This window comes from Ursus americanus, chromosome 4, assembly GCF_024610735.1.
Source record: "Ursus americanus isolate L20-20 chromosome 4, mUrsAme1.1.p, whole genome shotgun sequence".
NCBI classification, from domain to species: Eukaryota; Metazoa; Chordata; class Mammalia; order Carnivora; family Ursidae; genus Ursus; species Ursus americanus.
The window spans coordinates 5824028-5840388 of NC_142130.1; the positions used below are offsets into that span (position 1 = coordinate 5824028).

The 16361-nt window shown below is 37.9% G+C and overlaps 1 protein-coding gene across 1 annotated transcript; it reads right to left on the minus strand.

Moving 5' to 3' along the window:
- Positions 1-7161: 7161 nt before the first annotated feature.
- On the minus strand, positions 7162-7911 carry LOC148110186 (olfactory receptor 4Q3-like; the record flags this gene model as incomplete). The annotated part of the gene is made up of 1 exon (XM_087861285.1): positions 7162-7911. A coding segment is annotated over one exon (750 nt), but the record flags the coding sequence as incomplete, so codon positions are not given.
- Between the last annotated feature and the right edge of the window lie 8450 nt (positions 7912-16361).

Sequence of the window (16361 nt, forward strand, 5' to 3'; positions counted from 1 at the left end):
TTTAATTTGTTTTTCCCATGCCACCTCATTTTTCTTCTTTTCTATCATCTTACCCTCTAACTCACTAATTTGTTCTTCTGCCTTGTTTACCCTGGCAGTCAGAGCATCCAGTTTAGACTGCATTTCATTCATAGCATTTTTAAGCTTGGCCTGATTAGATCTCATTTCTGCCCTTAAGGATTCTACATTGCCATTAATATCTTTCTCAAGCCTAGATATTGCCTTGATAACTTACTCTGAAATCTATTTCTGACATCTTGGTTATATCCATATCCATTAGTTCTGTGGCAGAGATTACTGTCTCTGATTCTTTCCTTTCTTGGGTGTTCTTCCGCTTAGTCATTCTGTTCAGGGGTCGTTGAGGGAATGTATAGAGTCCAAATTATTGACCAGGACCCAAGCAAGATGCACCTGTTTTATACGTTCCTTAGGGTTGTGGGCCTCTTGTTCTTCCAGCCTGTCTTCTGGGGGAAGAGCCCGCTGTACTGTTACTCAGGCAATCCTATTTGGGCAGAGTTGCCCTGCCCCCTGTGGGGAGAGGGTGGGCTCAGTGAAAACTGGTTTTGGGGAGACTTTTGTTCTCTGGTGGCTTTCTTTGTCAGCTTTCTGCATTTCTTCCATGAGTCAGAACAGAAGTGACCGTATCCAAACCTCTGTCTCAGAACAGAGAGATCGCAGTCTGTTCTTCACTGAGCTCTCCAGGCCACACTGTCTCTGTTTCTGTCTGTGCTGCTAAAAACCCGCAGTGTCCTGGGTTGTGTGCCCCACAGCAGCTCTCCCAGCCCTCGCTGCCAGGGCTGGGCACGTCTCTGCCGTTTGTGCTTCTAAAACCACCAGCCATCCCTGGTTCACAGGCGTGCCTGTGTAGATCCAGGTTGCAGTCTGGGGCACTGCCCTAAAGTTCTTTCCCTACCACTACAAGTGAATCTGTACCCAGTCCCCAGAGTGGGAGGCTTTTGCCTTCCTGGTGGAAGTTCATGGAGGCCCCTTCCCCCTTCCGTTTATCTTCCAGTATCTGCCTTCAGAATCACGGCTCCCCACTTCATACCTCGAGACCAATTGCTGGAGATATTCTGCTTGTAGAGATCCAGATATATCTTCTTACATCTCAGGCTGATTTCGTGGGTGTTCAGAAGGGTCTGGTAGATACCCAGCTCAATTCAGGGGACTGGTTTAAATAGAGTCCCCTACTCTGCCATTTTTTTCCTTCTGTTTCTCTCTTTCTCTGTCTTCCTCATCTTTCTGTTCTTTCCTTCCTTCCTCCCTCCCTTTCCTCTTCCCTAAGGTCCTCTTTTTCTTCATTTCCTTTTTTCCTTTCTTCAAAAACACATCTCATCAGAGAAAGACAAATAGGTGATTTCATTTATATGTGGAATCTAAAAAAGCCAAACTTGTAGAAACAGACAGTAGAATGGTGGTTACTGAGGAAGGGGGTGGGGGAATTGGGAGATGTTGTGAAGGGGTTCCAACTTGCAACTAGAAGATGAATAGGTTTTAAGGATCTAATGCATAGAATAGGTGATTATAGTCAATAGTTCAAAACTGCTAAGAGAGTATATCTTAAATGTTTTCACCATTAAAAAGAAATGATAATTTCATGATATGATAGAAGTGTTAGCCAAAGTTATGGAGGTATCATGTTGCAATAAATAAATACCAAATTAACATGTTTTACAACTTAAACTTACATTGTTTTATGTCAATTACATTTCAATTTGGAAATAAAAAAAGAGAGATTTAGCAAGCATTTTTCTTCACTGAGCACTGTGCCAGATCCTCCAGATATAAAGACCACCAAATAATGGGACAGCCGTATTAGTGAGAAGAAAATTGCAATAGATATAGTGAATGTTATGCTGATTAAAGATAAACTGTGCTATGAGAATTCATATGAGGACCAATTAATAAAACCATACAAGGAAAAGATCAGAGACAACATCCAAGAAGATAAGACTCTCAATCTGAGTACTAAAGGTAAGAAGTGGGTCGGGGAGCCTGGGTAACGCAGTCGTTAAGCATCCGCCTTTGGCTCAGGGCGTGATCCCTGCGTTCTGGGATCGAGCCTCGCATTGGGCTCCTCCACTGGGAGCCTGCTTCTTCCTCTCCCACTCCCCCTGCTTGTGTTCCCTCTCTCACTGGCTGTCTCTCTGTCAAATAAATAAATAAAATCTTTAAAAAATAAATAAAATAAAGGTAAGAAGTGGGTCAATAACTCTAGCAAAGGAAACAACGTCTTCAGAGATCTAGAGATATGAGGAAACCGCAACGAGTTCAAAGGGTCATACAATGGGATAGGACTGGCACCATAAGTGGGCACTGGGAGCAAGACTTGGTCTCAGAACAAGCTTAGTCTTTAGAACTGGACCCAAGGTTTAGAGTGATACTGTTAGCACAGTGAGTAATGTGGGGACATCTAGGTATTACCCTAGATTTCCTTATCTCCCCCCACACCCTTATCCCTACAAGTTCCCATGATAATATGTGTATCAGACTGGGACAAGATGGAACTTGCAGATGAGAAACCATATACCTGAAGAAAGAAGTGGAAGAGACTGATAGGGACAGGAAAGAGATATTCACTTGAGAGGAAGCAGACTGTACTGTGAGTGTTTCCATTACGGATTTCACTATTTTCTCTAAGTAAAACAATCTCACCAGTTGCCTTGTTTGTTTATGGGATAATTACAAAAACTTCTTGGAAAAATAAAGAGCATAAGGACAATAAATCAATAACTAGCAAGTCAATAAATAAAAAATAGGTAACTTCGATAAGCCTATTCATTAAGGAAAAATAGCTGAAATGTAATTTAATAAAATAAACCTAAATAAAATGTGGAGTTTAACTTATCATAATGTATCAGCATTGGCTCAGTAGTTCTGAGAACTATACCGTATAATGTAAGATGTTAACAACAGGGCAAATAGTGTAAACTATACAGAAGCTCTGTACTATCTTTGCAATGTTTCTTTAAATTTTAGACTGTCCTAATTTTTTTTAAATATTTAAATTAAAATGATGGCTCTGAATTATGATGTTAACCAGAATATTTTTTTTAAAACACTTAAAATGTGTTTTGAGGATACATATATCACCTAACATGAAGTTCTTGGATCAAGGCTGGTTTGTTTATTTTTATTTAAATTCAATTAGTCAACATATAGTACATCATTAGTTTTTAATGTAATGTTCAATAATTCATTAGTTGCATATAACATCCAGTGCTGGTTTCAATATGAATGGAGGAGTTCCTAAGGATTTTATTGTCATATGGCAGGGGTCTGGTGTCAAAAGCTCTAATTCATCTTTCTGTCCTGTGTTTCTCTAGGATCAAACAATTGTATAGCCTTCTAGCAGCTTTTATTATCCTTTTAACATAACACTTAATGATAATGGTAATACAAGCAGTCAATAATTTCTGAGCTCCGACCTTATGTAAAAATGCTTATTAGAGCTTTACAAGTAGTATTTTGTATAGTTTTCTTGAGAAACCTATGAGGTGTATTCTATTACTGTCCTCACTGTATACTCAAAGGAGCATCAAGAGGTTAAGTTGCTTGTACCATGGTGAGTAGTGAGCTGGGCATGATGAAGCTGTCTGACTCCACAGTCCATATTTTTGCCCTACTCTCTCCTCTCTGCTCTACTGTTCCCAATTACCTGAGCTTACATATTGTCTTAGAACATTCTTCACCTTCCTCTGGTTTTATTTGAAGACTTTATAATTAGATATGTAGGTGATCCGTTGATGCTTGGTGAAACACCCAAAAGCAAGATGTCTACCACATTTCCTGGCACATAAAGGGACTCAGCAAACAATTGTTAAACTAATGAACGGTTAATAAATTAATAATGAATTAATGACTTAATGGATGAATGAATATTAAAAGATCAAAAAATCACTAGGAGTTATTTATTAGAAGAACATCTCCCAGGAATTATTTTCTATAAATTAAAAGCAAATGTTTTGGTGACATGCTGACATCTCTCCAATAATAAATGCTTATTTCTAGGGCTCCTAAAGGGAGAAATTTGGCAAGATGTAGTTGGATTTTCTTACCACATGGGCCCATTCACAATGTGTACTTTGGAGCTAGGTAATAAATGTGCAATCTTACTTTCCATGTGTTCTGGAAATATTAAGTCAATTGTCCTCCCATGATTTCATGAACCAGACTTCTCTTTGCCTCCTTTCAGTTAATTCAGTACCCCCCAAAAGACCACATGAGCTGGAAAGAAGGGGCAGATCTACCCTAAATATCTGTGGGACCCAGAGCAAGAATATAAATGGAGCCTGTATAACATATGTCTAAATCGATATAAATCAACATAACAAAATTTGAATAAATTTAAATGTTCATACTCAGAGGACAATGTTCTCATGCTCTCATAATTACTACAAGACCAGTTTCAAATTTAAAATTTTAGGCTCCTTGACTAGGTGTAGGATGTAAGTGAGAATCACTGAATTCTACTCTTGAAAACAATATTGCACTGTATGCTAAAGAACTAGAATTTAAATTAAAACTTAATAAATTAAATTAAATAAATTAAAATAAAATATAAAATAAAATCCTCAGACTCCTTCAATTTCTACACCAGACATGGCAGTGCAGAAAGAGCAAGCTTTGGCCCGCAGTCTCCAGCCCACCTCTTCTCTTGGTTCTAAATCCCAATACAGGTGGTCTCTCATGTACGAATATGGACTCTGCCACCCAGACTTCCAGGCTCTGACCCCTCAGTTTACACACAGTGCCCTCAGACTAAAAGTTCCCATACTAGCATAGGGGCTGCCCTCAGGAGGATAGAACCAAAGGAGAGACTCGGGCGGGCCCCAGAAGTGGGCTCAAGACATTTGAGAAGGGAACTCTGGAGATGACAGCAGTCATGTACAGACTGAAAAATGTTAACAGCTTATTAATAAAGAGAATTTTAATATAGATAATTGATTAAGCAAGTATTGGAGGACTGAAAATGCCAATGGGAATATACACAACTCTTCCTTTTCTGAATATAATGCTACCAATCCAGATATCAACAGGACAATTCAAATGATATGCCAAGACTCTAAATTTTGCTGTGAAGGAGGAACATTGGAAAAAAGGATGTTGCAGCCTACAGATACATAAAGAAAGCTGGAGGTTCAGGTCCTTGCAATGTGCCTGGATGACTGCACAGTACTACTTAAATCTTGTCAATTCACACACTACTCTCTGGTGGACAGTGTCCTCCTGTCTGCTCTTCTGGATATTCACTGTAGGCAAAGGACCTCTGTGGAAATGTTGGGCAGTGAAAGAGGCGAATGTGATCCATTCCAGGGATGGTAAGGAAAGTGTGATCCTCACAGGGGTGCTACTCCACCCTCACTCATCTTAGTAAGAAAGCATCCAAGCTCTTACATGACCACAGGTATTGCAATTTACCTAGAAAAATCTTAATATTTGGTGGAGTTCCAGATATTTTTTCCTGAGTTATGTTTTTCAGCTAAGTAATTTAAAAAGCCTCTCCACTGCGACTGATTTGGAAATAAGCGAGCAAATATAAAAATATTGCTAAAAGCCCATTGTTGTGTTTTTATTTAGTGAACAGAATTAATATCTTTCCATAGACACAAAAAGTGGCAAAGATCTTTATGTCAGAAATAGATAACCTTAAATATAAATCTTTCTGGGCATGTTTTTAGTGATCTCCTAGTTCTGGAGATCCTCAGTAGATAAAGTAGAAAATATGCAATTAATCCATCTAATTGGGGTAAAGACTTTCTGAGAAGAAAAATATTAGCTTAAACTTATCTAAAATTCCTAGCTTTCTTGCTTGATCATATTTTTTCTGAGTGAACTTGTGAAAGTCATTTAAGAAATCTGAGTTTATGGCACATGGGTGACTCAGTTGGTTGACCATCAGACTCTGGATTTGGGCTCGGGTCATGATCTCAGGGTCCTGAGGTTGAACCCTGCATTGGCTCCACCCTAGGAAGGGAGTCTTCTTGAGATTCTCTCTCTTGTTTTCCCTCTGCCCCTCCCCCCGCTTGCCCTCTCTCTCAGCTCTCTAAAATAAATAAATCTTAAAAAAAAAGAAAAGAAATCTGAGTTCATTTGTAAAAGTGAAGTTGAATAAGATTACCCACTTCTCAAAGTATCTTTGAGACTTGGAAATAATAACTACTTTAAACCACACATCTTTCTTTTTTCTTTTTTCTGTTACAGGTCAGAGCTCTTAAATATTATGACCAGTAGAAGAACCAGCTTATAGCCCCCCTATAACTCCACTTAGAGAAACCCAAGGGGAATGGGATGCCTCTTCTTTTTTTTTTCTTAAAGGTTTTATTTATTTATTCGACAGAGATAGAGACAGCCAGTGAGAGAGAGAACACAAGCAGGGGGAGTGGGAGAGAAAGAAGCAGGATCATAGCAGAAGAGCCTGATGTGGGGCTCAATCCCACAACACCGGGATCACGCCCTGAGCTGAAGGCAGACGCCCAACCGCTGTGCCACCCAGGCGCCCCTGGGATTCCTCTTCTAGAGAAGCCTCCAGGGCAGGACACTGGGAGCTTCTATCCCAGGCTTTCTTGTCTTCACATGTAAACTTCACTAAGAGCACTGCTTACATGAATTGAATTCAAGTGCATTTCTAAAATTTGGCACAATGTATAACACAGTCCCTAGGTGAACATTAATATGTAGGGTGGTTAGTTTTGTTTTCAGGCTTTCTTAGAGATGGGACAAAAGGGATTCACATTGCTTCAGAATGGACTCTGATGGACATTAGAAGAAGCCTCCTGACATAGGAGTTGTTACACCCAGAGCAGCAGGACAAAAAAAAGAGACAGGTTACCTTCTTTCATTTGAAGAGAATTTAAAAGTGAAATGAAGTAAATAAATGAAGACTAGTTATAGACAAAGGATAGAAGAGTTGATCTTTCAAGATGTACTCTTGAACCTACTACTCAATTTCTGGGCCAATAAACACTCCTGACTTTCCTGCTTAATACTGAACACCCAGCAAAGCCACTATACCGCAATAGCAATCAACAGCAATGCTTCCTAATTTTGATGCCGGCTTTTATGCCAAAGTCATCAAATTGGTTTCATGCATATACCCATGTACAGGATGAGTTAAGATTGTCCCAAGAAAGTTATGCTTTCTAATTCACCTCTTCCTGTTCATCCTTTAATATGGCAGAAGGATGCCACATGCTTTTTTCTCAGCTTCTTCATGGCTGTCTTCATTTCAGCATTTCTGAGTGTGTAGATGAGAGGATTCAACATGGGTGTGACCACTGTGTAAAAGGTGGAGAGCACCTTAGCCACGGAGAAGCTGCAGAAAGGCCTCAGACAGATGAATACACATGGCACAAAGATCAGGCTGACCACAGTTAGGTGGGAGGCACAGGTGGAGAGTGCCTTGCTCTGGCCCTGGCGGAAGCACGTTCTCAGGGTGATCAGGATGATGGCATAAGAGAGTAGCAAGACCACAAAACAGACGAGAGATAGCAGACCACTGTTTGAGACCATCAGCACCTCTACTACATAGGTGTCCATGCACGCTAGCTTGATGACCTGTGGGACATCACAGTAGAAGTTGTCCAGTTCATTGGGGCCACAGAAGGGCAGCTGGATCACCAGTGTGACCTGTGTGAGAGAGTGGATGAAGCCCCCACACCAACAGGCCAAAGCCAACTGAAAGCACAGCTGGCGGTTCATGACTGTCAGGTACTGCAAAGGACTACAGATGGCAACATACCTATCATAGGCCATGACTGTCAGCAGAAACATCTCACTGGCTCCCAGAAAGTGCAAGAAGTAGATCTGGGCCAGGCACCCGGAAAAAGAGATGATCTTGCCTTGCTGTAGAAAATCTCCCAACATCTTGGGCACGGTAACACAGCTCAGGCATAGGTCAATGAAGGACAGATGGCCACCCAATTTTTTTTTTATTTATAGTTGGCTTTGAATTTAATAACATATAGTTGGCTATTGGATTTAAATAAACTACATTGAATTTAAATAAAACATTTTTAACTGACTTCAGTCCCTCAAAGTGTGGCAATATTTCTTTTTTTGTTTATTTTTTTAAGATTATTTATTTATTTGAGAGAGAGAGAGAAGAGAGGGAGAGGGAGAAGCAGACTCCCTGCTGAGGAGAGAGCCTGATGCAGGACTGGATTCCAGGACCCTGGTATCATGACCTGTACTGAAGGCAGACACTTAACTGACTGAGCCACCCAGGAGCCCCTATTTCTTTTTTTTTCTTTTTTTCAAGATTTATTTATTTGCGAGAGAGAGAAGGAGAGAAAGGTTGTACTTTTGATGTCGTGGTCCCACCACATATGTGACCTCCTCTTCACCTGCCTATAGAGTCAGGTCCCCAGGTACATCTAATTCTACATTCTGATAAATAATAGAAGAAACCACCTCATTCACTAGAATCATTTGGAAAAGTAAAACAAAGCAAAAAAGACAGGAAACCATTTGCTGTCAGATGTACAGCCCTACTTAAGCTCTGATACAATGGAAATTTTCTAAGCTTCTTTGGCTATACCAAGGATTGTGAATTTTCATATGGAGATGGCATTCCAGTGTTCTTTTCAATGATCTAAGATGTTTAATTAGCCAAGATCAAGTTCTTATGTAAAAGAACATAGGACATACAGAAAATGCTAGTATAGTCAAGACATTGTAAAAACACTTTATGAACAAATGCATCACAGAACAAAACAGATTATTACATTATTATCATAGGCACTTATTTCATGAGAAGGAACTAGAACTTGATATCAGATTTCTACCTTCCCTAGTTTATTGCATAATACCTACAGTTTACTGAATATATTATATCCAAGATCATATACATTTCTTGTTTTAATGTATAGGTTAGCCTTTAACAGATATTGTGTTCTTTGTCTTCTTCAAATTCCTAATTAAGCTCTCCACTTCAAGTATTGCTATACATCATTGATCCTCAACTAGGAGTATATATCAAAATCAATAGGGAGCAGCTGGGTGGCTCAGTCACTAAGCATCTGGCTTCAGCTCAGGTCATGATCTCAGGGTCCTGGGATCAAGCCCTGCATTGGGCTCCCTGCTCCACTGGGAGCCTGCTTCTTCCACTCCCACTCCCCCTGCTTGTGTTCCCTCTCTCACTGGCTCTCTCTCTCTCTCTGTCAAATAAATAAATAAATAAAGTCTTTTAAAAAATCAATAGGACCATTTTACAAATTATAGTTGCCCTGAACCTTGTACCTGGAGATTCTAATTCAGAAGATGAATGATGGGTCAATTTTCTAAAAAAATTCTTGATGGATGAGTTTTGGATTTTCTTCCTTGTAGGCATTATGGCCATACTCAGGATAATCCAGGACCAGATACATTCACAAGTGAATTCTACCAGACATTTAAAGAAAAATTAATACCTATTCTCCTCAAACTATTCCAAAAAAGTAGAAGAAGAAGTCAACCTTTCAAATACATTCTACAAGGTCACCATTAGCCTAATACCAAAACTAGACAAAGACATTACAAAAACACCAGAAAACTATGGGCCAATATCTCTGATGAACAAAGATGCAAAAATCATCAACAAGCTATTAACAAACCACATACAACAATTGATCAAAAACATCTTCACTATAATCAGGTGAGATTTATTCCCAGGATGCAAGATGGTTCAATATTCACAAATCCATCATCATACACCACATTAACAAAACAAAGGTTAAAAATCATATGATCATCTCAATAGATGCAGATCGAGCATTTGACAAGATTCAACATCCATTCATGATAAAAACTATCAACAAAATAGAAATAACATACCTCAACATAATAAAGACCATACATGGAAAATCCACAGCTAACATCATGCTCAATGGTGAAAAACTGAGAGCTTTCCCTCTAAGGTCAGGAACAAGACAAGGACATCCACTCTCACCCTTTTTATTCAACAAAGTACTGTAAGGCCTAGCCACAACAATCAGATGAAAGAAAGAGAGAGAGAGAGAAGAAAGGGAGGGAAGGAGGGAGGAGAGAGAGAAGGAGGAAAGAAAGAAAGAAAGAAAGAAAGAAAGAAAGAAAGAAAGAAAGAAAAAAGAAAGAGAGAAAGAGAGAAAGAAAGAGGAAGAAAGAGAGAGAGGAAAGGAGGGAGGGAGGGAAGAGAGAGAGAGAGGGCATCCATATTAATAAAGAAGTTAAACTGTCACTATTTGCAGATGGCATGATACTATAGATAGAAAATCCTAAAGACTCCACCAAAAAAACCTACTACAAATAAACAAATTCAACAAAGTAGGAGAATACAGAATTAATACTCAGAAATTGATAGCCTTTCTATATATACACTAACAGTGAAGTCACAGAAAGAGAAATTTAAAAATCACACCATTTATAATTGTATGAAAAAGAATGAAATACCTCAGAATAAACTTAACCCAAAGAGGTGAAAGACCTGTACTCTGAAAACTATAAAACACTGATTAAAGAAATTCAAGACAACACAAATGGAAAGATATTCCATGCTTATGGATTGGAAGAATTAACATTATCAAAATAGCCATACTACACAAAACAATCTACAGATTCAATGCAAATCCTTATAAAAATACCAAAAGCATTTCTTACAAAAGTAGAGTAATATGAAAATTTGTATGGAATCACAGAAGACCCCAAATAGCCAAAGCAATCTTGAGAAAGAATAAAGCCAGAGGTATCACAATTTCAGATTTTAAAATATACTAGAAAGTGGCTAATCAAAACAACATGGTACGGGCACAAAAATAGATACATAGACCAAATGGAACAGAGTAGAGAGGCCAGAAGTAAGCACATTTAAATGGTCAATTCATCTATGACAAAAGACGGAAGAATATACAATAAGGAAAAAGAAAAGACAGTCTCCTCAATAAATGGTTCTGGAAAAACTGGACAGCTACATGCAAAGGAATGAAACTGGAATACTTACTCACACCGTACACGAAAAAAAAAAAACACCTCAAAATGGATTGAAGACTTAAATGTGAAACTGAAACCATAAAACTCCTAGAAGAGAATATAGGCACTAATTTCTCTGACATTGGCCAGGTCACACTTAGTCTCCTAAGTCAAGGGGAAAAAAGCAAAAAGAAGCTATTGGGACTATACCAAAATAAAAATCTTTTGCACAGTGAAGAAAACCATCAGCAAAATATAAAGACAACCTATTGGATGGGAGAAGATATTTGCAAATGATATATCCGACCAGGTGTTAATATCCAAAATATACAAAGATCATATATAACTCAACATCAAAAAAATGAGCCCCATTAAAAAAATAAGCAGAAGACCTGAACAGACATTTTTCCAAAGAAGACATACAGACAACCAACAGACACATGAAAAGATGTTCAACAGCAGTTATTAGGGAGATGCAAATCAAAACCACAATGAGGTATCACTTCACACCTGTTAGGATGGCTAAACTCAAAAAAACAAGAAACAAGTGTTGGCAAAGATATGGGAAAAAAGCAACCCTTGCTTGTAATATAAATTGGTATAGTCACTGTGGAAAACAGTATGGAGGTTCCTCAAAAAATTAAAAATAGAAATACCACATGACCTAATAATTCCACTATTGGGTATTTATCCAGGGAAAACAAAAACACTAAGTCGAAAAGATATATGCAACCGTATGTTAATTGCAGCATTATTTACAATAGCCAAGACATGAAAGCAGCCCAAGTGTTCATCAGTACATGAATGGATAAGGAAAATGTGGGGTATACACACACACATGCGCGCGCGCGCGCACACACACACACACACACACACACACACACACATAAAAGAAGGATGAGCTCATGCCATGTGAGACAACATGGATGGACCTAGAGGGTATAATGCTGAGTGAAATAAATCAGACCGAGAAAGACAAACACCATGATTCCACTCATAAATGGAATCTTATAAAATGAATAAACAAGCAAAAAGTCAAATCAAACCTATATATACAGAGAACTAATGGTTGCCAGAAGGGAAGGGAGTAGGGGGTTGGGCAAAACAGGTGAAGGGGAGTGAGAGATACAGGCGTCCAGTTATGGAATGAATAAGTCAGGGGAATAAAAAGCAGAGCATGACGAATACAGTCAATAATATTGTAGCAATATTCAATAGTCAATAGTCAATAACATTGTAGCTATACACGTGGTAAGCATAGCATAATGTATAAACTGGTCAAATCACTAAGTTGACACCTGAAACCAATGTAACACTATGTCAATTATAGCCAAAATAAAAATATATTTTTTTAAAAGACAGGCAATGTAAAAAATAAAAATAAAATAAATTCTACTTGTCCTCTAAGTCGGTGCTTCTGAAACTAACTGAAGTCCAGCATTTTTTCCCCAATTTTTTACAGTTGATAGTTTTATAAATAAAAATAACTAGAATTGAAATATAAAAACATAAATATAGCCCATTTTGTATTATTAGATTCAACATGCATAAAACTCATTTCCTAGAAATGTTTTAAATGTTTACCCTTATTTTCTATATTTGCCATGGGCTGGTAACAATAATTTGAGGACTGCATTGGTGCACTGACCACACTTTGAGTAGCACTATTCTGCATTACATCTCAAGCCCTCTCTTCAATGAGCTTGTTAAGATGTCTCTCCCACTGAGTTTTAACCTCTATAAATTTCTTCCTTCCTCTGAATTTCTTTAGTGTCTATAAATATAACATAATGCAGTCATGTACCTTGTAGTTGTCTTTAATTACTTTGGAGTACCAGGTATTGTTTTTACAAATAATAAAGCTCATATAATTTTTAAAATGTCATTTATTCAGCAAATATTTAATGAGGACCAGTAAATGCAATGCATTTTTATCACTTGGATTAATTCGAATTTGATTCATACCTGTTCTCTGCTTTCAAAGACTTTACAATCTGGGAGGAGAGAACAGGTAAGCACACAAATAAGTATAACATAGAGCAGTTTATGACAAGTGTCTTAAGAAAGATACAAAGATGGTTAAATAAAAATTCAGAGATGGAAAAGTTGCTTTGGTTAGGAGAATAAGAAAGAATACACATTACAGAAAAACGTCATTTGAAATAGACCTTGGAAGAGAGATGGGTTTTTTGCAGGTGTAGATGGAGGTAATGAGGATTCTGAATAGACAAAGAGACCACAAAGAAATGAATATGGGAGACTGAAAGCTATCCAGAGAATGAAATGTGGTCCAATATCTATAAAAGGGAGTAAGGAAAGTTAAACAAGAACAGTAATCTGAAACCAATTTATAGAGAACATGAAAATTTCTGAATAATAAAACTATTGATGTTTTTTGAGCAAGCAAGTAATAAGATCAAGGCCATGTTTTAGGAGTTCCTGAGTCCTGAAGTAAAATAACTAAGAGGTAATAAAGGTCTAAATACTATTTTTCCCCTTTAGTCTTTCAATGCAAGGAGTTTATTTTTGGATATTCCTCAAGTGGTCTGTGGACCACAGACCCGTGTTCGCACAGATTCTTGATGTTCTCAATCATTTTACACTATGTGGTATGAACATTCATTCTCATTTAGGTATTTTAGACATACTACATAAATTAAGGTAAAAATGAGACACTAATCAATGAAATCAAATACTTGTGTCATATTAATTGGGAAGCTACATGTTCCTCGTTAGTATTTAAGTCAATTAACTTAAATACTGGCACTTCTTGCTCCTTTCTTTCATATCTAAAGAGTTCTCCCATGCTGACCTTCTAGAATCACTTCTAATTTCTACAAATTTTTATTGCCAATATCCTACAGTGCTCTGGACCTCAACATTTTCCTCATTTAGGCTTGTTGTACTTTATTCCTGTATCCTCCAACATATGTACAGATATTAGAAGTGTTGGCGATGATGCAGAGAAAGGGGAACCCTCTTGCATTGTTGGTGGGAATGCAAACGGGTGCAGGCCCTCTGGAGAACAGTATGGGAGTTCCTCAAAAAGTTAAAAATAGAGCTACCCTACAACCCAGCAATTTCACTAAATACTATGTATTTACCCAAAGAATACAAAAATACAGAATTGAAGGGATACACACACCTCGATGTTTATAGGAGCATTATCAACAACAGCCAGACTATAGAGAGAGCCCAAATGTCCATCAACTGATGAATGGATAGAGATGTGGGGCGTGTGTGTGTGTGTGTGTGTGTGTGTGTGTGTGTGTGTGTGTTGGAATATTACTCAGCCATCAAAAAGGGTGAAATCTTGACATATGCAGTGACATGGATGGAGTTAAATGTATATTATGTGTATTATGCTAAGTGAAATAAATCAGTCAGAGAAGGACAAACGCCATATGATCTCACTAATATGTGGCATTTAAGAAAGAAAACAAATTAACATGGGAAGGGGAAAAGAACAAAAGGAGAGAGGGGAAAAAAGCTGTAGGAGACTCTTAATGAGAGAGAACAAATTGAGGGTTGATGAAAGGAGGTGAGCTGGGGATGGACTAAATGGGTGATGGGCAGTAAGGAGGGCACTTGTGATGAGCACTGGGTGTTGTATGTAAGCGATGAACCACTGAACTCTACACCAGAGACCAATATTGCACTGTATGTTAACTGCCTAAAGTTAAATTAAAAAAAAATATTTTTTAAGAAGTATTCCTAAACTTCATACCAAAACTTTTGGTGACACATTGTGCTTTATTGTTTCTCAAATCGTATCTTCTGGAATCGTTTTGGAATCCATATTCCAGACAAGCAAACTTTGTAAATAATGGTGCCTCAGAGAAGTTATTATTCTTTACTAATTCCTCAGAGAACATGCAATCATTAACTTTTTAAAGATCTATTGGCTTGGAGGAGAAGAACTTTCCTAATGCTATTGAGGCCAAGTCCCAGGAGAACATATGATAAAAAAAAAAAGTGGATTCTTAATATTTGTGAAGCAATAAAATTCCTTATCCAGCTGGACAGAGAAGTATATGGTTCATCAAACAGGTCCTTCAGAGATTTGGTACATATCCAAACAATGATATCTTTACCTTTTGATTACTGCAGAAGATCTTAATACCTCTGTGTCAATCCCTTTCATTCCAGAATTTCTTAATGTTGATTTATTTATGCTCCTGGTTTGGAACATTTAAAAAATGGATACATACTACTAAAAGAAGCACAAATACAGCTTCCACCAAATAATTCTAAAAGACTTTTCTAAGGACTGGAGTGGACAACAGGGTGGAAAAAAAAAACCTGCTTTTGAAAATTTTGTGTTTGTGCCCCAAATGTAAGCTCTCACAACTTTCAGAACTCACATCCCTTCATACTGCCACACACACACACACACACACACACACACACACACACACACACACACAATTCAGGGAATTCAGATCCCTGACATCTTTTCCATGAGAACGTAGGATGAAGTACGTTTACTTATAACAATAGCAACAACAAAAAAAGTATTTGACTTCTGTTTTTTGGTGCAGATTTTTAACTTAAGCATATAAAAAGTCAATGCCAAATTTTATGGGGGGAAAAGGTTTCAGAAAGTAAACTTCCATACCTAGCTGTTATTTTGCAAATTGTTACAGGTAAAAGATTAAGTGAAACTTAAAGCCCCTGCTTCCGACAGAAGACACTGCAACACTGCAGTATTAAAAGTCAGTGCTGGTAAGTAACATTATGGTCTAACATTTTTATGATGCTTAAGCTAACAGCAAGAGCAACAGAAATGAGGCATATTGGCTTTAAAATTACTGCTAACTTGCTATACAATATGTCCATTTATTTTACATATTTGAATGATATGTTAAGCAATATATTTAACTGAGATGTAAATAGTAAAATTAAAGCCTTCTTTACTGAGTCTATTGCCCTATAAGATGGGTTTAGGAAAAGAAACTACTACATGTCTTAATTGTTAACTTTGTGTTATATGCTATCCAGAAACTACTGTATATCATCCCTGCTCCAAAATAATAAGCTTTACAAAATGAAGTTAACTTGGGTGCCTGGGTGGCTCAGTTGGTTAAGTGTCCAACTCTTGATTTCAGCTCAGGTCATGATCTCAGGGTCGTGAGATCTAGCTCTGCATTGGGCTCCATGCTGGGCATGGAGCCTGCTTAAGATTCTCTCTCTCCCTCTCCTTATGCCCCTTCCCCCCCTTCTCTTTCTCTCTCTCTCTCTCAAAAAAAAAAGGGGGGGGGGTTAACTTTGCCTAGTTCTATCATGGTACCATAATGAGGAAGAGATTCAGAAGCAGGCAAAGTTTGTTTCCGTGCAGCCAGCTACCTACTATGTCCAAAACTCAGAGTACATAACCAAGAACAATTAGACTACATTCTCTTCCTAACTGATGATTCTTTTGAAAAATGACCCCATGT